The following is a 22,025-nucleotide window of genomic DNA, read 5'->3' as shown; positions in this document are numbered from 1 at the left end:
TTATCAATTTCTATGACTCTTTGTTTCGCCATTTCTATAACTTTTCTTATTTTCTTCCTTTCCTACTTTCTTCCCCGTTACTCATTTCAGCGGTTCACGTGCTTATAAAACAAGGAATGGAGGAGCGGTGGAACATTCTTGTCGGTATTTATTTAACCACAATTATACGAGGGGCGTCCACTATGCTGTAATACAAATAAAAGTTACAGAAACATATGCACTTTGTAGATCGCCGCTCCAAAGCTTATATGCGCTATTGGAAGTAGTTGTCCTCATGTTCGGGAAACCATGCATCGACGTCAACCGGAAGTTGCTTGGGGCAAGGTCGGGTCAGTAAAAGGGGTGATGCACCCTTCGAACCCAGCAGCTTAAATATAACCTGTCTCAGTTATCTCTGGAGCAAGGCCGCGGGAGGGAAGGGGGAAATCGAGTGTACAGGGCGAAGCAGTACACGCTGCTGCCAAGGCAATCGAGTTCCCTCTCACGTGTCCATTGGTGGGGTCTCTCGCGTTACTTGTTTTCGTTCGTCTGCTCCAGAGATGGTTGGGACAGGGTATAGCAGCCATCGCAACACCTGACCTGTAAACGGGAGCGTTGTCCTGATCGAGCAGCACCTCACGGGTCAACATTCCCCTCCACTTGTTCTTGATGTGCGGCTCGCAATTTTGGCATTAGGTCAGCACAGTACTGACCCGTAACGGTGGCTCCATGTTCCAGATAATCTAATAGCAGGATCCACCTAGCATCCCAGAATACTCTATAATCATTCTGACTGACGGCTGAACACGAAATGTCTTCGGAGTTGGAGAAGAGGTGTTCTTCCACTGCATCTGTCTTTGTTTGGATTATGGATGGAAGTGGTGCGCCCATGTTTCGTCCATCGTCACGTATCTGGATAAAAAGTTCTGTAGATTATCGTGATACGTTTCTTGAAGTCGCCGCAACCAAATTGCGCACACTTTAGATCCATAATTGCGCACAAATCTCACTGACCTGTTTTGCGCACAGAGCACAACGTTGCCACTTTCATAGCTTTAAAGTCTGTGCGCAAAACTGTTTTTTTCTTTAGACAAGAAAAGAGAGAGAAATTAGATATAAAATAGTAAATCTCTTAAGGATTAAATATAAAATATAATTTGACCAGTAAATGTAGCAAGTCAAGATACAATTTTCATACCAATTTACATAATACTGTAAGTCACTATTGATGTTTTCAAGATACAATTTTCATACCAATTTACTCAAACTCAAAAGTTAGATTAGGTTAGGTTAGGTTAATGACTGCACAACAAACACTTCTGTCAATCGAAGCTCGTGACCTTCTGTATAAATACGGAGATACACCGACCATTACATTCTAGTCCACCAATCAGGTTCATCCTCTATGCCTATCTAATGCTACCCTTCCAGCAAAAACACGTGTAAGTCCACACACACACACACAGAAACAAACAACAGAAGTGAGAACGGCTGGAGAACATTTTACATCTGACAACATCGCCTCATTTTTTGTGCGCAATCCTGAACATTGTGACAGCTTGTCAACGGCTTATCAGATACCACTGATAAAACCGGAAAAGTGTGCGCAATCGGCCTGTAGCCCTTGAAGTTTCCTTGAACAGGTCACACTGCTCTTCTTCTGATCAGGAGTTAGGTTTCGAGCGATTCCTTTTGCTGACAATTTTGTCATACGGCAACTGTAAGATTATGGCGGAGATCATCCTAGAGTTTGTACCCAGCCCTCATAATTTTTTCGACTTTTAAGTTTTCACTTTCAAGTACGGCCTTCACAATTTTCCATTTTCATTATCTTCCTACAGATGCTCTAGATAACTTGTAAAAAATAGAGTACATGTTAGAACGTAATGCATTACGTTAACGTTATGCTACTACGAAGGCGCGAAAGGGGTCAGTATATACTGAACGTCCCTCGTATATTTATTTCTACAGTAGTGAGTAATCTGATAAATTAGATTCGGCAACGAACAGTTAAATTGTGTCTTTAAAATTTAAGTTATATTGAGATAAATAAAATTAAAAACTACATATATCTGAAGAAATAATATTTAACATTAGTATGCCTCACGTGAAAATATTTTGTGTCCTTATTTTCACAGTTTCTCTTTCGAGTTTGTGGAAAGAAAATGATTATATTTTACTAGTAATAAATTTATATAGATATATATTGCCATAGTAATGCCATCTTTCGGAGAAATGTGAAATTGTCAACTTTTTCCCTTTGATGGTGTACGAGTGCTGTTCTAGTTGAAGATTTCCAATAAGAACGTTATGCAAGGCCGTTCAATTGTCAGCTTTGCTGGATCTCGAACGACATGTTGCAATGACAATTAAATCGTGTACAGGCGGTTTTAGAGAGTCTCTGTTCATGAAACAGTTGTTCTAGAAGCGAGCATGCGTTCATTTACATAATACAGTAAGTCACTTGATGTTTTCAAGAGCATGCGTTCTTTCCTTCGCTGGTCAGCAAGCAGTGTGAACTGCAAGAGCTCGAACGGTGCTCTAAGCACTTGAGAGAAAACTGCGCATGTTCTCTCACCGTGCTAACATGCAGTGTAAATACACTCGCCAAGCTATGCAGATGCACCCACTTGCTGTTTCCACAGTCGCTACCTCTGCCAGGCATGTGAATGAGTCTTGGAATTTCCTTTTGTAGCCAAAAGAAGAAAAGCTAAAAGACGTTGAAGTCCCTCTTTGCGTTGCCCAGAAAACACATTCGGCAAATAGCTTTGGAGGAGCAAACACTTTATGGCCACTTACTGTACGGAAGAAGGGGGAAAGTGGCACGCAACTTGTTTGCCTGTTTCTTGTTGTGTGGTATTCGTGGACCGTTAGACAAACGAACAAGAAAGATTAGAGGAACTTTATTTCGCAATGACAAATCAAACGTTATTCTAACTAATGGTGCGAACATTGTGATTTCTTAAAAAAAATCCAATGACAAATGCGACGGTTGCTGAGGATGGACCACTGGATGAGTGTCAAAAGATTTAGCCCCCATCTTTAATAAAATATATATTTTGATATTCACATTAACTAAGAAAGATTATCAATTAAACTGTCAAATAGATTCGATGTTTTGCAGGATTTAAATGATGATGAAAATATAAATGAAACAGACGTAAATAAGAATTGGGAGCACATACCTACTGCAATAGAATCAGCTGCTAAAGAAAGTACACGATATCATAAACCAAGAAAAAGTAAGCCATGGTTTGATAATGAATGTCGTAATCTAATAGAAATAAGAAATCAGGCTAGACTTAGGTGGTTAAATAACTCTGATGATACAAATCTAAGCAATTATATTAGAATAAAGCGAGAAGTTAATCGCCGCACGTTTAGAAGTAAAAAAGAGATTACTTGAAAAGCAAAATTAACGAAATTGAAACAAACAGCAAAAACAAAAATATCAGAGATGAATTTAGAAAGGGGTGGCAACCTAAAATAAACTTGATAAAAGATAAAGACGGTGATTTTCTAGCTGACCAAAGCGATATTCTAAATACATGGAAGAACTACTTTAATGACCTTTTAAATGTTCATGTAGGAGATAAATCAGAAGTAAATGAAGTGCACACAGCAGAACCTTTAGTTCCAGAACCTAACTTGACTGAAGTTAAAGATGCTATTAAAAGGCTAAAGAATAACAAAGCACCTGGCATTGATTTAATACCAGCTGAGTCCCTGGGGCCTCCTCGATGGTGTAGGGGTAGCGTCGTTACCTTGTAATCAAGGGGTCCCGGGTTCGATACCCGGTGGAGGCACATGGTGTTTTTTTATCCCATTTTACACTGCAGGTCCAATTCCGATTAGCCTTACTGTGCATAAAGTGGACTTAAAACACCAAATCAATCAGTCAATGCACGTCCCAACAGCACTGCGGTGTGGGAACATGCATTTGTCTGGTTTGACGCCACAGTGCACGTGAAGTACTCCGTGTAAATGTAGGATGAGAAAAATTAGCTTTTAGTAGCAGATTCTATGATTGTTATTGCTAGTGCTATCAAGCGTCCGAGACTAAATATTTGGTGTTCTTTTCCCTTTTATATTCTCGTGCAAAGAGGCTTAGCAAATTCTTAATATTTCGTTCAACTTCTTCTTTAGAAGTTACAAGTGAAACCGCAATTTCCAAACTCGTGCCATTTGTTACGATTTTTATAGTCCAATATGCAGTCCCATAGCTGAGGACGATCACGGTTCATGTATATCAATGTTATTAGTATAACTTCTGATTTCGCACACTTTATGATCAAAAGTTGAGCAAACAAGACCAATCCTTCGTTCATCTGTCTAGACACGCGCGTCGGCATGATTTCCTTTCAAGTAGGCTGCTACTAGTAGGCTTGGAATCGGCATGCCGATTGGCACGTCGGCACAAGCCGACGGCATGTGCCCATTTGTTCGGCTTTACCAACCGGCATAGTGGGGACGCGCCTTTTGGGCTCGGGTTCGAGCGTAATAACTAGGTCTCGGAAGTTGAGGAAAAATCCTTTTTTTTTTTTCCTAGTGTCCGAAGACGAGGCCCAACATAATATATGTTCATTTTGGGTCATTGTAGGCCAGAAAAAGGTGGGTTTTATTTGTCCTTGTTTGTGTTTTTTTTGGCTTATTGTTCCTTTTTTAGCCTTTTTTTTTTAGGTTTTAACGGCTTTTATTGCAACTTCACCTTCTTTCGACTACGTTTTTACTGCCCATTCTCACTTCGAATCGACATCAGTTAATCACCTCTTAAACATCCTTTCTGTAGCAAAGAAATAAGAAAAAAAAAAAAAATTTGAATCATCCCTGAAACGTGAGAAAAACATTTTTGGACTGAAAGAAGATACATTTCATTCATATAGTTTTTTCGCACTGTGTGTTCCATACCACCAGAATTTTGTACTTTTTTATTCATTAAATATGTAATTAAAACTGAATTCATTAATTAATTTGGATCACATTTATACGTCCTGTATTCGGTTTTTAGGTCCTTTTTTGATATTTTTAGGCCTCTTTATAGGTCTTTTTTGGCAATTTAGAAGTCTTCAACTTCCGAGCCAAATTTTCTCTTGAGATTTCGGTGTGTATGGGACCCTCGTGAATAAATTGGGGAGCTACGAATGAGTAGCGTAACCCGGTCATGAAAACCTACAACAATGTCAGGGGGTTCGTCGTGCTGACCACAGGTCACCCCGTAACTGGTTGAATGATCGGGATTTGGTAGGTAGGCACTGGCCCTCACGAGCTGTCAACATATAAAGAGCATTCCCTGGCATTCGCTACGAGACTCGGCGGCAAGCGGCCCGGCATCAGCGCTTGTCTTTCCCGGTGAACGGGTCCGCTGCAGTCGCACGCTGCAGTCTGTTTTTTTTTTCGCTCTCCCTGCCTTCGCTCTCTTTCCCTTTCTGCTGACGTTGCAGACTGACGCCAGTATAATCCTCCGTCGGAACTTGTGTTGTGTCGTGTCCGTGTATTGAGGATTGTGGCTTAATATGACACCACAAAAGTTTACATTACAACATAGGATTTATCTTGTCGAGTGTTACTTCGGAAAAAGGAATTATGGAGAAGTGCGACGACGTTTTTGCAACGAAATTTCCCCGTGTTCCCGTTCCACATAGGACCACTTTATTAAACCTCGTAAGAAAGTTTAGAGTAACAGGGTCAGTTCTGAATAAAAGTGGAACGAAAAATGGGGAAATCTAAAAATTAAAGTATACAAAGACAATCCGCACACCATCCGTGAGTTAAAAGAGAGTATTGTACGAGAAATCGGGAGAATTACAGTAGACGAACTTGCACGTGTAAATGCCAATTTCCTTCGGAGATGCCAGGAATGTGTTGCAGCAGAGGGACATCATTTTCAACACCTTCTGTAGTCAAGGTTAGTACACAATATGAAAACTGTAATTTTAATAGCCGACTCTAGCGACTGTCGCTGACCCGTTCACCGGGAAAGAGAAGCGCTGATGCCGGGCAGCGAATGTCAGGGGTGCTCTGTATGTTCCCCCAAGGACATATGTAGGGATACAGTGGATCCGCCCACCCCCCGAAAGCCTTACCAGGTACAAGAATTAAGTAATAGCATTTGTTATATAATCGATAATTATTTATTTCCGCCTAACTTACTGGAAGGCAAGGATTATATTGGAACCATAGGCTTTGAACGACAGTACTAAAGATTTATGCACACCACTACTTACGATAATATCCATAAAATATTAATCGGAAGCTTTACTTTTCGTCCGCTGGATATAACTTTTTTTTGTTGTTGTTATTCAATAAATATTCAATTCTTTTATTCGAACCCTCTCTTTCAGGAGGAAGTGTGGGGGTGGGTGGATGAGCACGCTGACCCACAGCTCCCTCTCCCCCGTCTCTATCTTTCCCTCAAAGAAGAAAGATACAGAGAGAAAGGGGAGGCTGCGTGTATTCTCATTTTAACCCTGATTGAAATGTACGTTCCCTAGACGCACAGGGAAAGAGCGCATTAGAAATGATGTCGTCTCATTCGTGCATGCTGTAGTCTTTTCCAGGTGTGGCCACTCGGACTCGATTTGTAGCCCGAATGCACTCCCGTAGGTTGCGATTGAAGTAAGGAGGGGGGGAAGGTGTTCCAGCGTTCGGCGTGTCCATGAGAGTTCAATTGAACAGAACTCCCAGTTTCCTTTAAGCGTGTCATCATGCTGATATGCGCATCGGTTGACGTAATTTCGACGCCATGACGACCCTATTGACCACGTGTTTAGTGGCATTTTCCCTGGTCTTCGTCACACCTTAAAGCGGTCCCACCTCAACCAGTGTTGCCACAATCTGAGGGCACAATATCCCTTCCCAAGGGGCATAATTTCCCTTTTAGGACCAATTTTTCCCTTCACCTAAACAAATATAATAATAATAATTATTATTAGCAGTGCCCTAGTAGTAGCAGCAGGAGTAGTAATATTTCCGTTGGTCCATGCTCGTATGAATAAAAAATGAAACAAAATGTTCACATACATGTCAGTTTCATCGCTTCCTGGTCAGATGCCCCAGGATTGAATCCTGGTCAGGAATCCAATAAATCGTTAATTCTCATCGTTACAATTAGCCGAAGATACAGAAAAGCAACGTACAATAAACTTAAAAGAAATAGAAGTAGATACAGGCTTGTATTCAAGGGGAGCAGAGATAAGAAGGAACAGAAAAAATGAAAATGTGGATATGAAACTGGAGCTTATAATATAGTCAGATGTCATAAAATTTCCCTGAAATTGTGGCATTTTTTTATCGAAATTCCCTTTTCCCTTATGGATAAAATTTCGGTCCAAATTTCCCTGCAAAAGGGAAATTTCCCTTCATGTGGCAACACTGACTTCAACGCCCAGTTACTTGGCACTGGGGAAATCCAAGGCCTAGAGCGTATTTGCTCGGGGAAGTCTTAGGAAACAGCATATACCTCCCCTTAAAAATAACGTTTTTTCCGATACGATATGTCTAAGGCCCGGATTTTTATGTAGGCAAAACATGCGAAATATGTATTAAAAAAAAATGCTGAAATGAAAAATACGAGACTGAAATGTATATGCGTATACTTTCTCATTTCTGTGTTTTTTTAAAGAAGTTTTGTTGAAATAAAATTATAACGTGCTAAATTACATTGGAAAATTAGCAATCGGAAAAAATTGATAACAAGACGACGACGAAACCATCGATCCTCCATCGGGGAGACCTTAGCAATCTGAAAAAAAAATGACGTGAATGACAACAATTTTGAGTACAGTGTGGCCAGATAATATGGGGATGCATTAAAATTTCTGTGATGCAGAAGAATATTCAGATTGAATGAACAAAATGTTGTCGGGAGAAAAATTAAATGTACATTTAATGCAATAATACTCTATTTCTTAAAGAAAAAAATGAGTTTCAGTACTTACCATATTGATGTGATGCACAATGATCCATGAAAAACCAGAAAGGTGATCCGAATAACCCATTTTATATCAAAATTTGTAATGTAAACGGGAAATTATTAGTAAACTTCTTAATATGTAACATGAAATTCAAATGTATGGTTCCTAACATTATAATTCTCAGATATTTGTAATTTTCGCTTGTCTACATAAAGGAAAAAAATGTTATTTCATAAAATTACTGCCCGTAGACATGTCCTATAACACGAAGACATTTTCCAAAGCGTAATATGAAGTTACTGTTTGCCCCTCACAGGAGATTGTACTACCTATAAATTTGAAATTGATTAAATTGATAAAGGGAAACTCACGAAGAACTCTCATACCCATTCCCGAATTCGAACCCGGGATATAATATTAGATTAACATTCATTTTTCAAGGGGGCGTGGCCTCCTCTGCTCTTCTTCCAGACGTCCATGGTTATATGTGTGTGTGTGTGTGTGTATATATATATATATATATATATATATATATATATATATATATATATATATATACCGTATATATATATAGCTATACACGGCCTCCCTGTTGGCAGGTCCGTAGCTAGACAGGGGCAAGGGGGGCTCAGCTCCCCCTGGAAGGGCCGTCAGCCCTCCTGGCAACACCATCAGCCCCCCCTTGACATTAGGTAAACTATTTTGCATAATTTGTTTGCAGTGAAGAGTGAAAATGTAGACAGCTCACAACTTTAAGGATAAATGCACAGAATATGAACAGCATCTATTACATTCGCTCATGTTGTTTATGAGCAGAAGTAGCTGCATTTTGAATATTCTCTAGACTTCAGAAAATTCTTTCACAGGGGAGCTTCTGTATCTGTACCTTCACTGTCCCTGTTGCGACCTCCCGTTTAGACAGAAATCTGTGACTTTGATGTCATCATGCAAGTTCCCTCCGCATCTGCGTCAAAGGTCAACAACACCCAAGTTTTGGGAAGGAAGAAGTTTCATTGCTTCGGCCGGTGGTGGAATATACTGTAGGCACTGTGATTGAATATTGTGCATTTTTTTGTGTATGTGATATAAATATCTGTGTCATCTAAAGTAGTATGGAGTGTGTAAGGGATGATTTCAGTATCAGTTTAATTAACACTTCAACAGATGTTTTAAAAGATGTAACTTAATGAGGCCCTCCTCCCCACACATAATTTACCTTCATTTAATAGTGTTAAATTTTTGAAAAATTGACTTTGTTTGCAAAGCCCCCCCTGATAACCCGTGAGCCCCCTCTGGAGATCAATTCTAGCTACGGGCCTGCCCGGTGGTGTAATAAAGTCGTCGCCTTGTAATCAAGGGGTCCTGGGTTCGATACCCAATGAAGACACAAAGTGGTTCGGATCTCATTTTAAACTGTAGGTCCAGTTCCGATTAGCCTTCATTGCATAAAGTGCACTTAACAACAAATCAAACGTTCAAATATACTGTGAAAATTACCCCCACCCACTAAACACAGGAGCGTAGCTAAGTCCCAGCGTGTGCACACACATTGAGGCATGTTTGTTTTGCAAGTGGTTTTAAGTTTCGTAAGATTTAGTTCACGACTGAAGAAACGCGTGACATTTATTTCTTTGCGCAGGCACCGTAAGAAAGCCATGAGCCAATGACAATGGTTATCCTGTCGTTCTGTCTGATTGAGACGGTCCTTTCGTTGTAAGAAGGTCGAGGAGATATAAGCCTGAAGCCCACACGAACACGTCAAACGACTGATTATCACCTCCCACCTTAGCTATTCTGTTCTTCCCCTTTCTGTAGCCGCGCAAGTGGAGGAATTGTTATTTACCCGTACTTATCTACGACTCATTATTGATAAGCCGCTGCCACAGTACAAATAAGTCGTTTGATAAAAAAGATTGGAGCTTTGCCAAAATAGGCAAACGATCTTCTGGTATAGCGAACGAATTCTGTGTTTTTCTGAGTCTTGTGCTGCGTTGTCTTTCTGTGAGTTAGGGGATGCCGTGGTGTTGCATGGGAAAGTGAAAAATGACGGACGTTGATATGGATTGGCTAACGGAAGAGCTTAAAAAGCTTATACTTACCGGAAGGAAGTTACGCGATACCAAAATGTCGCAGAGTAGTTTCAAGAGCTACCTAGTGTCGCCTGAAGATGACCCTGTCGAAGATGATGGTATGTACTTAATAGCAGCTTGTTCTGTGCATTGTTGTTTTTTCCAGTGTACACGTGTGTACACACACGCGTGGAGTTAGTAAAAGAAGTTGTTTTGCCAACATAACGATATGCTTTTTCCTTATCTGTTGTGTTGAACGGGTTTTTACTTCAGTCTGGCCTTGGCGCGTTAGGGTACAATTCAGGTCAAGATGTTCACGCTTGTGAACAGTTCTTTGCGAACGAACGGGGTGAGGTGGGCTGTGCACAGTGAATGTACTAAGTCCAGGGGTGCCCCCCCCCCAATGACGCGTACCCTCCAGATAAGGTAGATTGGTTTAAATCAAGTGATTTTTTAAAAAAAAATCACTGATTTATATCACTTTCAAGACATAATTTATAGAATAATGTACATAAGGATTTTGTAGATATCAAAATTACTTTTGGTGAAAGTACTTTAATCTCGTCCTCCTCCGTGGCCGTGCGGTCTAAGGCGCTGTGCTTTGGGCTTCGACTGCGGGACGGCATGGGTTCGAGTCCACCTGGGTTCAGTCTGCCTGTGTACCAGGAGCGTATAGTCTAGGCTGTCTGCGAAGCCTGAAGCGTAGAGAATAAAATACATGAAAAAAAAATCGATCAGAAATTGTAAATAAAATTATTCATATCAGTGAGATGAGGATGGTGATTCTGGAGTTCGTAATCTGATTTCTTATGAGTTGGCAACCTGATTTCTTATGAGTTGGCAACCTGATTACTTATGAGTTGGCAACCTGATTACTTACGAGTTGGCAACCTGATTACTTATGAGTTGGCAACCTGATTACTTACGAGTCGGTAACCAGATTTCCTATGAGTTGGCAACCTGATCTCTTAGTAGTTAGTTAACTTATTTCTATTCATAGCCTAGGAGCACGTGACATAGTGCGATAGCCTAGAGCTTGGACTTAGTATACGCCACTGCTGTGTACCTAGATATAGGGCCGGTGGCAACCCACCATCTTGAGGAAATTGGGGAGCTACGAGTGAGTAGCGTAACCCGGTCTCCGAAATCTCCTATAACGGCTGGGGGTTCGACGTGCTAACATCTCGTCACCCCATTACCGGTAGAAGAACTTCACACCTCCAGGTAGGATTGCGGGAGGGAGACTGGCAGCCGGGAGATACGCGCAGGCCCCTTCGAGGGCTGTCGAGCCATGGGTTTTTATTATTAATTTCGTAATCATTTAATAGTGTTTATTAGGCTACAACAGGGGCACCGACTTGTCAAAATTATTGGGGGTGGCCTCTGATCACTGAAATAAATTAATGAATGACTCACTCTCTCCCTTTTTTAAGTTTTGGCCTCAGTGTTCGGAATCTCATAAAAGCCCATGAATTCCTCAAAAATATCAAAATTTTTATTCACAGTTGGAATGCAGAATATTTATTGTCCACGGATGGATATGTCACAAGTTTCGTCAACCATAATAGCAAGATATTCCCGACTTTTAATATCTGCTACCACGGAGCGCAAAACAGATCTCCCTAATATATCAATGATCTCGTTCTGAATGTCATGTGAGAGCCATTTGTAGCCCGAACGTCCCATCCACTACCCTAGTTCATGCATATCGTCCCTTGAAACTCTTTTTAGTAAAAATTTTAACAATACTCATAATTACATACTTAGTATATAGTAATAAATCACGTGTTTTGCTGTCTCTGTTTAAACCCCCCCCCCAAAGTTGATGGTTTAGCGATCTCAGCCCCCCAAATTGATGGTCTAGAACATTTCAAATGTGTACCTAGGTATTTAAAGTTAAGTTCATGTGGCACAATTCAGAGTAAACTGTACAAGAGAAGCAAAATAATGCATTAGATCCTCTTAATCAAAATTATTAAGAGGGCTCTGCCCCAGATCGTTAACTTTGTGGGGGGGGCTTGAGCCCCCCAAACCCCATTGAGTCGGCGCCTATGGGCTCTATGAAAGGAAATGTAACATGTAAACTGTTAACACACTTAAATTTCTCTCCATTTAAAATTCAATAATTTTTGTACGCTGTTACAAATGCTACAAAATCCTAAATGAACCAAAACAATAGACTGGCAACATGTAGTCAAAGGAAGGAGGGTATTTCCCGTTTGAAAAATACGCTTAGAAATATAGGCATTGGAAGCAGTGTTGCCACAACCAGCTATCAAAATTTTCCTTTCTTGGGTAAAATTTCTCTTTTTCAGACGAAATTTCCCTTCATGTCAGAAAAAATTGAAATCGTGATAACAAAACTTAATCTATTATTATTATTATTATTATTATTTATATAGATGCATAGAGAAACATTGGTTTTCAAGAATTCTGGAATAAATCGAATGTAAAGAAGGTTAATTATACCAAATTGTAAATTTCGTGAGAAATAGAAAAAATACGAAAATTAGAACATTAACCTTGTTATTTTAAATATAATGGCTAAGGAATTATTAGTCCATTTTGGGGGAAATAAATTACCAGACGAAAGAAAGTGTATTTCGCACTTCAAAATAGTTTGAATCTAGTCGGATGTATTCAAATTTCTATGCAATTGTGATATTTTACATTTTCTGTGAATTTCCCTGCGCGCCGAGGGGAATTATTTTCCTTCATGTGGCAACACTGGTTGTAAGGAGGAACAGGAGGAATTCCTAGCTTCCTCCCTCCACTTAACCAAAATAAATCTTGTACGATTCTTGTACGCCATGTGCAGCGAAATCGTTCCCCCATTTAAGGGGGGTACTGCTTTTTTAGCGGAAGTGTTAACTAATCGTTCCTGGAAATAGTGTAGTGCTCTGGTAATATTTAATCAGTATGTGAACTTACAATGTTATCAGAACTTCTTGATTACAGTGTCACGTACGCCATGTATATCGTTGGGTCTCTTTAATTTCCCGTTTTTTTTAGTTGCTTTCGGTACAAGCGACATTGAAAAGCCTTTTTTTAAAAGGTCACTAATCAGCAGAACTGAATAAGTTTCCCTTCTTTGATGATCGTTCTACGGCCGTGAACAATCAGTGTCTCAGAAACTCCAAGAACTAATGGTTTCAAATTTATTGAACTGATAACAATTAAAATGTCAACTGCGTGCGGTGTAAATGTTGAGGATTGATCCTTTTGTTTGTATTTTAGTAATGTTGTCAGTAATCGAATCATTGTATACCCAGAACAGTGCCACTGACAGATAAAAGTTTTGTCTTTTAGATGCTTAAAACAAGGTTGTTAGAGCTCCAGGAATTTTAAATAAATTGAATTCCGGTGCAGGAGAGAAAAAAAAAAATCAGCAACCTTAAATGGGTTCTTTTTTCTGGATGAATTTAAATACGATCCAGCAACCTTTTTTCGGATGAATTTATATACGGTCCAGGAACATTCTTTTCGGATCAATTTAAATTCGGTCCAGAAATCTTTTTCCCGGATCAATTTACGTACGGTACAGGAACTTTTTTCAATGTAACAATACGCAACTTGGACTGAATTTATATTATGCGAGAAAAAAAGTTCCTGTTCTTTTGCGGAACCCAATAGAACCCATTGTAATTTATGGTTTCCTGGATCTTTAACACCCCTGGTTTAACGCTCTGGTAAGATTAATATAGGGTACCCCAAATAAAACTATACCCAAAACAAAGGTGGCAATAAGCCAGTTTTATCATGAGAATATTTCTTCTAGTTTTTTCAGAGACTTCTTGAGTGACGTGTTTTGGTTTATTCTTTAATATTTGTCTGAGCTGCAGTTGCGATATTACACATCAGTAGCTTCAAGTTACATCTAGACATTCTGAGAAAAACAGGCATGTGCCGCCTCGATGCGGACAGCGCCACTTCCAACATCTGGTCTGGGAAGTGGAGCATTTGTGTGACTGCATTTGCCCAAGTTGTAACATGTACTAAGTTACAGATGTACTAGATCAAACACACTAACATTCTTCCCATTGTTGGGGATAGTTTTGTTTGGACCACCCTGTATATGCGAGGCAGTTTCGGCCCTATGCGTTGGCACCTCTCGCACCACCCTAAAGCCATGCGTTATAAGTAGACCTGGGATTTTACGTTTTTAACCTCTTTTTTCCTTTACAGGTATGTAAGGAATAATAAGTTATGTCAGCATTTCGTTAAAAAACGCAACAACTCATGAAGTTGTACGAGTATAGTGCCTAAAAGAACCTATTTTGCTTGTTAGGACCTATTTACTGGTATATATTTTTAAAGGTTTTGCAGGATTTTTATGTCACACAGAGCCATTTGCTTTGTTTGGTCACGAGAAAATTCAATGACGAACGTGTTTGAAACGTACTCCCTGTCGATTTCCCTTCCTCCAAGTCCATGGTGATTTTTCAAACCTCTAAACAAAGCAAAATGTCTGGTGCCACTGTTACCTGTAGAATCCAAAGTGGTCTGATCTATGTGGTCTTGCTCACTTTCGCGTCACTTTGGTGCTTTGTGGCAATCACTCCTTGCGAACTAACATTTCAGCATTGAAGTTTGCACCACTGACTATGTTTTTGTTGAAAGATTATTTCCAGCATATAAGGTGATCCTCACAGACAAAATTACGGAGTTTGACTGTCGATAACATGAAAAAAGATCGTTACCTAACTGTACGGCGAAGAGTGGATCTCGATAGCAAATTTCCAATGGTAAGTTCTGCCATGGCCGTAGGGTTAGGCATCACACATAACGTTATTCAAGATAGTGTATATTTCAGAATCGTAGGTGTCCAATTTTCATTGTCCCATGTGATTATACATAATCAGCATTTTTTTAGGAGTTTTTAACTATTTTCAGTTTTTTTAACCTACTTCAGGACCTATTTTGTGATTTTTAGAACCTATTTTAGGGTTTTTCGAACCTATTTTAGGGTTTTTAGAGCCTATTTTATGCACCTAAAATCACACTTTTTATTACTTAAAAATCCGAGGTGTGGTTATAAGTCACCAGAAGGAGTGGTTTATATCAAGATATTCGTTTGAACGCTCTTTTTTCTATTTAAGGATGAAAACGAACCATTACAACCTGAGAGATGAACATTACACAGAATACTGATACTTTCAACGGTTGTTTCCAGATTGCAAGTATCAGTGGCGTAGCTTGGACATTTTGGGTGGGAACGCCAAGTCCGAAGGAAGGGTCGGCCATTTCTTGATCAATAATTTTCTTATGATATTAGTCGCCACAGGTATTGTTTATTTGCCTGAAGTCAGCTGGGTTTTCAATGAAACATCATCTATGCATGTTTTAGCTATAAAATTAGATGCCTCACTATGCAACAAATGTTTTGAACTCTGGTGTTTTATACCTTTCGGCATGACGCAAGTCATTAAAAGCCTACCTGAATCGCAAGCGCCTCTGCACAACAGTGGACTTCATTGTTGTGGAGGATCCAAGTACTGATTGATTTGCTTTATTTTATTTCGCTTTTCTACCACTTTTGGTTAATTGCGAATATGAATATGAGTGATGATATTGATGAAGGGACACTGACAAAGAACACCCGTGCTCACGCCGGGATTCGAACCAGGGACCTCTGTCGTCTTGGCGCACTGTGCAAAGAAGAGTGGATGATCCAAATATCGTACACTCTACTGACGTAACAGTGCCGATTAGTAATTCAGACCACTGTTTGTTACATCTTGAGAATGCTGATAAACATTTAAAAATAATTTTGTCCAGAGACCATTCAATGTTAAGAGTTTTCAAATGAATGCTAGACATTTCCATTGACACAATATTAAGTAGTTAGATAATAACGAAAAAATAAAAATAATAAAAAATAATAGTTTTGCGGGTTAAGTGGTAGAGCAGCCACAGGCTGAATTTCTACCACGAGGACTTCGCCAACTTACTTGACAAAAACTGTGTTCATCTTTTAGTTTCTAATGCACATCGCTGTTTGTGCGATAAATCATACAATGCAGTGGCCATTAAGAAGAAGTATATTTGAGATTGGTAAAGTTACGTCAGTCAATATTGCGTATTGTAGCATCACATAGCACGAGTTGCATGAGCGCGAATAGCGAAGACCCGGGTAGGAATACTACCGCTGTCATCTGCTTCAGAAGCCAGGAAGGGTCAAATGCACCAATCACGGTAGACCTCTCTGCTCCGTACGCTGGCGTAAGAGAGAGCATTTACTCGCGTGCTGTAGAAATCGAAGCTTTCCCTCCAGAAAGGCAGCAAGGAATATAGAGTCCTGTACGCCGAACCTGCTCGGCGTCCGGCCGGGAAAGGCATTGAAAAAAAATGCTAGAACGAGTGTTGAGAGGAGCGTTGCAAGCGGATCGCGAAAAATAGCTAATATAATGCCATGAAGGTCAAACATATATGAAATTAGTCACGTTTTACTTTATAATCACAGCATTTAAGCATTTTTGAAATTTTTAATATGGGGACGCCGGGCGTACGGGCGTACTATAACGCTACGCCACTGGCAAGTATAGATGTCGCCCTCAGCAGCAATCGTATTCTTTTACTTTTACTACGTCGTTCGGAAAGTAAGTTCCACTGATGAATACCGTGGCGTTGCAAGCGGGGCAGTGTGAATGCGCATGCGCCTTGTGTAGCCACAACCTTGATGAAGTCCAGACGTCAGTCTGAGGCAAGTTGGTCAGGAAAGTAGTGCGTAGTGCGTTGTTGTTATGTTTCGGACAATCCAAACTCCCGCCAAGCGTGAGGTACGGTCCGTGATCCGTTTTCTGGATGCACGTAATGTTCCAGTTACGGATATCCACCGTCAGATTTGTGAGGTGTATGGAGAAGGAATAATGAGTGCTTCAATAGTAAGAAGATGGGTGAGACGGTTTCGAGGTGGACGGGTTAGTGTTCATGATGAAGAACGAAGTGGTCGACCGTCTGTTGTGAATCCCAATTTGGTTCGTTTAGTGGAAGAGCAGATTAGGGAGAACAGACGATTCACTTTGTCTGAGCTGTCATTAGAGTTTCCACAAATCTCCAGAACTGTGCTGTATGAAATTGTAACAGTAAATTTGAAATTTGAATTGTGTAACCGTTGGGTCCCTCACCAGCTCTCCGAAAATCCCAAAAACATTATGGTACTGACGAAGAACTGAAACTTGCAGTTTCCTAATGGTTCTCCATTCAGGCGGAAACGTTCTATGATAGGGGTATAACGAACTTGGTATCTCGCTGTGACGCGTGCTTGAATTCTTATGGCGATTATGTGTGAATGTTGTACCATGTATATATTCTCACCCCTATAAAGATCATGATATTACTATTTATATTTTTCATTTTATTGCATGATGGAACTTACTTTCCGAACGACGTAATAGTTTGAAAAAACGGTTGCTCCATGAAGCGTTTTGTAGCGTTAATTTGTACTTTATAATGAAGTATCACTTTTCAAACGTTTACAACGAAAGAATACTTTGTCAATTATCATCATGATCCAAAGGTAGAAGTATTGGACTTAAATCTACCTAGAAATGTAGTAGATTTCAATGTAAACTGTTTTTCACGGGTGTAAATCCATCGTTGGAGCTGCTACACAGTGACATAGAGAGAGGTTTATGTATTTTTCACACATTTGACTTTGTATTCCAGAACTCCAGGAGACCAGCAAGGAGCCGCGCGTCTTCAAGGAGCGGCAGGGCTTCAACCGGCGGCGGGGTGCTATGCGCCGGAGAGTTCACCAAGTTAGCGGTCACAAGTTCATGGCTACTTTTCTCCGACAACCTACCTTCTGCTCACACTGCCGGAATTTTATTTGGTAAGTAGTCCCAGGTTCCATTCTTGTTTTTATTGCGTTCAGACAGTGCACAGCAGATTGCTTTTAGCTTGAACATCCACCCTGTTGACCAGACTTAGCTTTCTTCAAATACATATACCTCTCTCCTTTCTGTCTTCCTTTTCATATTTATTTATTCGTTTGCTTCCAACAGAGAGAATCTCCAATTACAGGAAAGCTTACATAAATTATATTTAAATAATAAACATATAACAGTAGACTACATATAAACACACACACACACACAAATGCATTTATACACACAAGATAATAAGTTATAATATTCTTCCCTTTCTTGTTTTTTCACCTCCTTCTTGTCGTCCTTTCCTTATTCCTGAAGTCAAGAAAACAGCTGTGTTTAATATGTACAGTGGAATCCATGAATATTACCATGCAAATTGTCCGTCACCATAGTCGTGCACTTTATTTGACCCAATAAGAGCTTCAAGAATTAAAAAAACTCAAAACAAGCTGTTGACAACTTCTGCACCAGAATACATAAAAATCCATCGCATAAAGACACATAGGATGTAAGAGAAAAATTAATGAAAATAGTCATGGACAATTTGCACGGTAATACTCATGGATCCCACTGTACGATTTCCAACAGTCAGAATAGCAACTGCAGAAATAAAAATACAAATGGAGGTGCAGCTGAGGTACGCAAGAAATGCTCAGAAGCTCGAAAGTTAATACAGAACAAATTACGTCATCATATTGGGGCTAGTCAAAATATTTTCTCCAAGAACGTCGGGGGAATAGGTGAAGGCAGACTCTTATATAGGGCCTAGGCCCCCTTTTATCGTCACCACTGAATGATATACAAGTGCAGCTACATGGTATACATGGTACAGGAAGTGTATGTGTTGAAAGGTGACTAACGAAATCGAGTCGCACAATAAACAGTATCAATAAGTTAACAACTGCGTTCATTTGTATTAATTTATGCAGACCCTTAACGAAAGGATGCGAGGAACAACAAATATACAGATGTTTCACAATTCTTTTTCTACTATATACAGCAGTGGCGGCGATTAGAAGGGCAAGGCGCAGTCCCAGTGTTGCCAACCATTTTTCGGCAATGTCCCTACAGACGTAGTCAAAATATCCCTACAACTGACCAAATGTCCCTACGCCAAGTAAAGCGACTAAATGAAACAACACCTCATGAGCATGCAAAGCAGAAGAAAAAGTATACACATTTACTTAACAAATCTTTCTGCTCGATGCTTCCACAATTTATGAATAACGTTGAGTCGTTTACTGTTGATTATGTTATTTGAAGCCATACAAGCTGCTGCTGTGAAGAGATATATGTTGGTTGGTGATTCTGTATTTCCTGCAGTCTCTAACAATTCTGGTCCCATTTTATTTATCTTTTTTTTGTTTTTGTATCACTTAACATTTAAAATATTCTTTCCATTTCCACGTCAGCACTATTTTCGCGAGAGTGGAAATGTTTTCAAAAAAGAACTTGCCTTCAAAGTTCTTGGTAACCGATAACATGTTCCAAAATTCTGATGGAGATTTGTTAGTTCTTTTTCCTCCTCCTCGCTAAAGTATCCAGCTCATTCCAAACCGAGCGCGAAGAAAGTACAACTGACTGGCGAGTAAGCTTTGCACAATAAAATGTTATTTTCCAAGATTGAAAAAAGTCCCTACGTTTTCCCTCATTTGGCAAAATCTGACCCTACGTCCCTATGGTGAAAAGTCCCTATGCGTAGGGACATGTCCCTACGTCCCTACGGTTGGCATCACTGGGCAGTCCCAACACTTTTTGCCGATTTTTTTCTTAATTCTAAGGCTTGTGGTGCAGTGATAGTGTCGTCGCCTTGTAATCAAGGTATCCCGGGTTCAATACCCAGTGGAGGCACATAGTGGTTCTGATTCCACTTTAAATTATATGTGCAGTCCCGATTAGCCTTGCTAAAACACCAACTCAATCGATCAATTCTAAGCCTTGTATACCTATAGAAAGTAAATTTTCCTTGTCCCCCTAAGTTTTACCACCCAATGGCCGCCACTAGTTTCTAATCGTATTAAAACACTTGCTTTGATAGTACACAAACTCTCTAGATTCGATTTATTTTTCTTTTCGAGAAAATAACTTCTTACATCATGCTGATAAGTTGATTACCAATTTTGATAATGATCAGCTATATTCTCTTTGCACTTGTAACTACTCATTGTTGTCTGTTTTTTCCCCATTACGCCTAAACGCTCTGGTTTAAACTTCTCGAGCTTTTCGTGGACGCATTTTATAGCCTTTTAGTACCTATAGTCTTATCTATTTCGACGTTTTTCATTACCATAGTATTAGATTCTAAGATTAGATTTCCCGTTGACTGTAACGTACCCTCCACTTTTTTTTTTAATGCAAGCATGGTATGGAGTTGTTGTGTACGTACATTGACGCATAAATATATACTAAAAATATTTTCCTTTCTTTTTTCAGGGGTATAGGGAAGCAAGGATATCAATGTCAAGGTGAGTGGTTGTCATAGAAACGTTCCCTGCTGTTCCCTGCCCAATCAATAGAGAGGCCCACTGCACATGTTCAGTTTGAGCGTAGCTTTTGTTGGCGCCACATCGCCTCTTGGCGCCGGTCCTGCAGGTGACGCGAATTTTCGCGCCGTCTGTGTATGTACTCGATACCATGAGGTACCTAATGTTGTAGAGGCCTACTTCTATCATGTTCATCTGATTCATCGGTGGTTGATGCTTTTCTGCTAACGCACTTTTCTGATTACGGTTTCCCACAAAGGAAGACGAGCAATTGTGTTCCGAAGATTGGAAAACTGTTTAAGAAACAATCTGTTTCACCTTTAGAATATGTACAAGGTCTGTCTGAAAAGTAATGAGACAATTTCTTTAGGGCCAGTCAGAAGGGTAGAGGGATGGATAGGTTGGTGGGGAATGTCAGGTATTCAGGCCGTGTCCGAAAGGTGCAAGACCGTACTTGAAGTGAGCATCCTCCGAGAATGGTCTTGCAGTACGGTCTTGAAGTCGTGGACTGGAAGTGAAAGTCTTTCGAATTGCACTTCGACTGCAGCGCCAAATAAATACGATCAGTAGATAAAACTTAGTACTCGTTGTTTTCCCTACGTTTTAAACACTTGTTTTTCACCATAGAAATCACATAGCATTTTCAAATGTTCGTACACATACATTCCTACACATTATAAGAACTTTAACCAACAACTTGCTGGCCCATAACGTATATTTAACCTGTGTCTACCTCAATTTTAAACAAATGAACAAAGGGTGTTGAAATCACGTGACCTAGTCAGCGTACTTCTGTTCTTGGCGCTTTCGAACTGTACTAGAGTCGTTTTCACGTTCAGAAGACACAACGGCGCTTATGGAGAAACCGCACAGTGTTGCCAATACAGCGCTAGCTCATGTCGCCGGGAAGTGATGACCTTCCTTCACAATGAAGGTGTTACATATTTTGTATATATAATGATAATTATATGTAATTATTAATATTAATATTATACTGTGAACGTTACAGTTACCCTTTTTACTATGATCCATTGCGATCACTACACACGCGAGTGTAATGCACGAATATGACACTTCAGAAATCACTTAAAAAAGTAAAAATCACTGAGAGCTCACACAACTGAAAACACTTTTTCGGGAGAGGGAAAAAGTCTAAACAGACCAAAGCAGATCTCTCACTCAAGTAAGGGGAACCTGGCACATGGGTTAGATTAAGTTGCAACCCAAACAAACAAATGAGTTATGGCCCACGTGAACTGATAAGACGTGAATGACTCAAGCAAGGCATGTCATATTTCTATCTTGAAGCCCCATATTTTGTCACGTGTTGGAAAGCCTTTCAAAGGTTAATATGGTGTCTATGAATTTATGTGTACGTTGGAAACTGAAAGGTGATCTTCATTTCAGTATTAATGTCGACAGTAATGTAAACGAAAACAACGTGTATTTGCGACAGCACTAATGTTGCTCACAACAGCAGCATTGGAAATAATTGTCAATTATTAAATTTAAGTAATTTCAATTCTATTATAACAAACAGCATGAAGTTCATATTTTTACTGAATGGAAATAAAATAACTCGAAAACTTGGTGGTGATTAGCCGGAATGCTGCGGTGAGTCAGCTCAAGATGGCCAGACAACGTCTCCTTACTTCGCGCGCGGTTCGGGTTAAAAAGAAACTCCAAATGCATGGAAGTAATATTTCT

At 39.8% G+C, this 22,025-nt stretch overlaps 1 protein-coding gene across 3 annotated transcripts in view; it reads left to right on the top strand.

The window, feature by feature from the left end:
• The window catches only part of Pkc98E (Protein kinase C), a 148,727-nt gene that overhangs the window by 72,989 nt on the left and 53,713 nt on the right, over window positions 1-22,025 (top strand). For 2 of the 3 annotated variants that reach the window (XM_083137800.1, XM_083137799.1), the window contains exons 3-4: window positions 17,630-17,795; window positions 20,269-20,300. In XM_083137800.1, the coding sequence (XP_082993926.1) occupies window positions 17,630-17,795; window positions 20,269-20,300 (198 nt within the window). Of the gene's footprint in view, window positions 1-9,756; window positions 10,081-17,629; window positions 17,796-20,268; window positions 20,301-22,025 lie in introns of those variants that run through there. The other variant, XM_083137801.1, reaches the window with a different exon arrangement.

This window comes from Lepisma saccharinum, chromosome 16 (genome assembly GCF_977018435.1).
Source record: "Lepisma saccharinum chromosome 16, izLepSacc3.1, whole genome shotgun sequence".
Classification (NCBI taxonomy): domain Eukaryota; kingdom Metazoa; phylum Arthropoda; class Insecta; order Zygentoma; family Lepismatidae; genus Lepisma; species Lepisma saccharinum.
The sequence above is the reverse complement of the archived record's forward strand: the minus strand, read 5'-3'. Positions and strand labels throughout refer to the sequence as shown.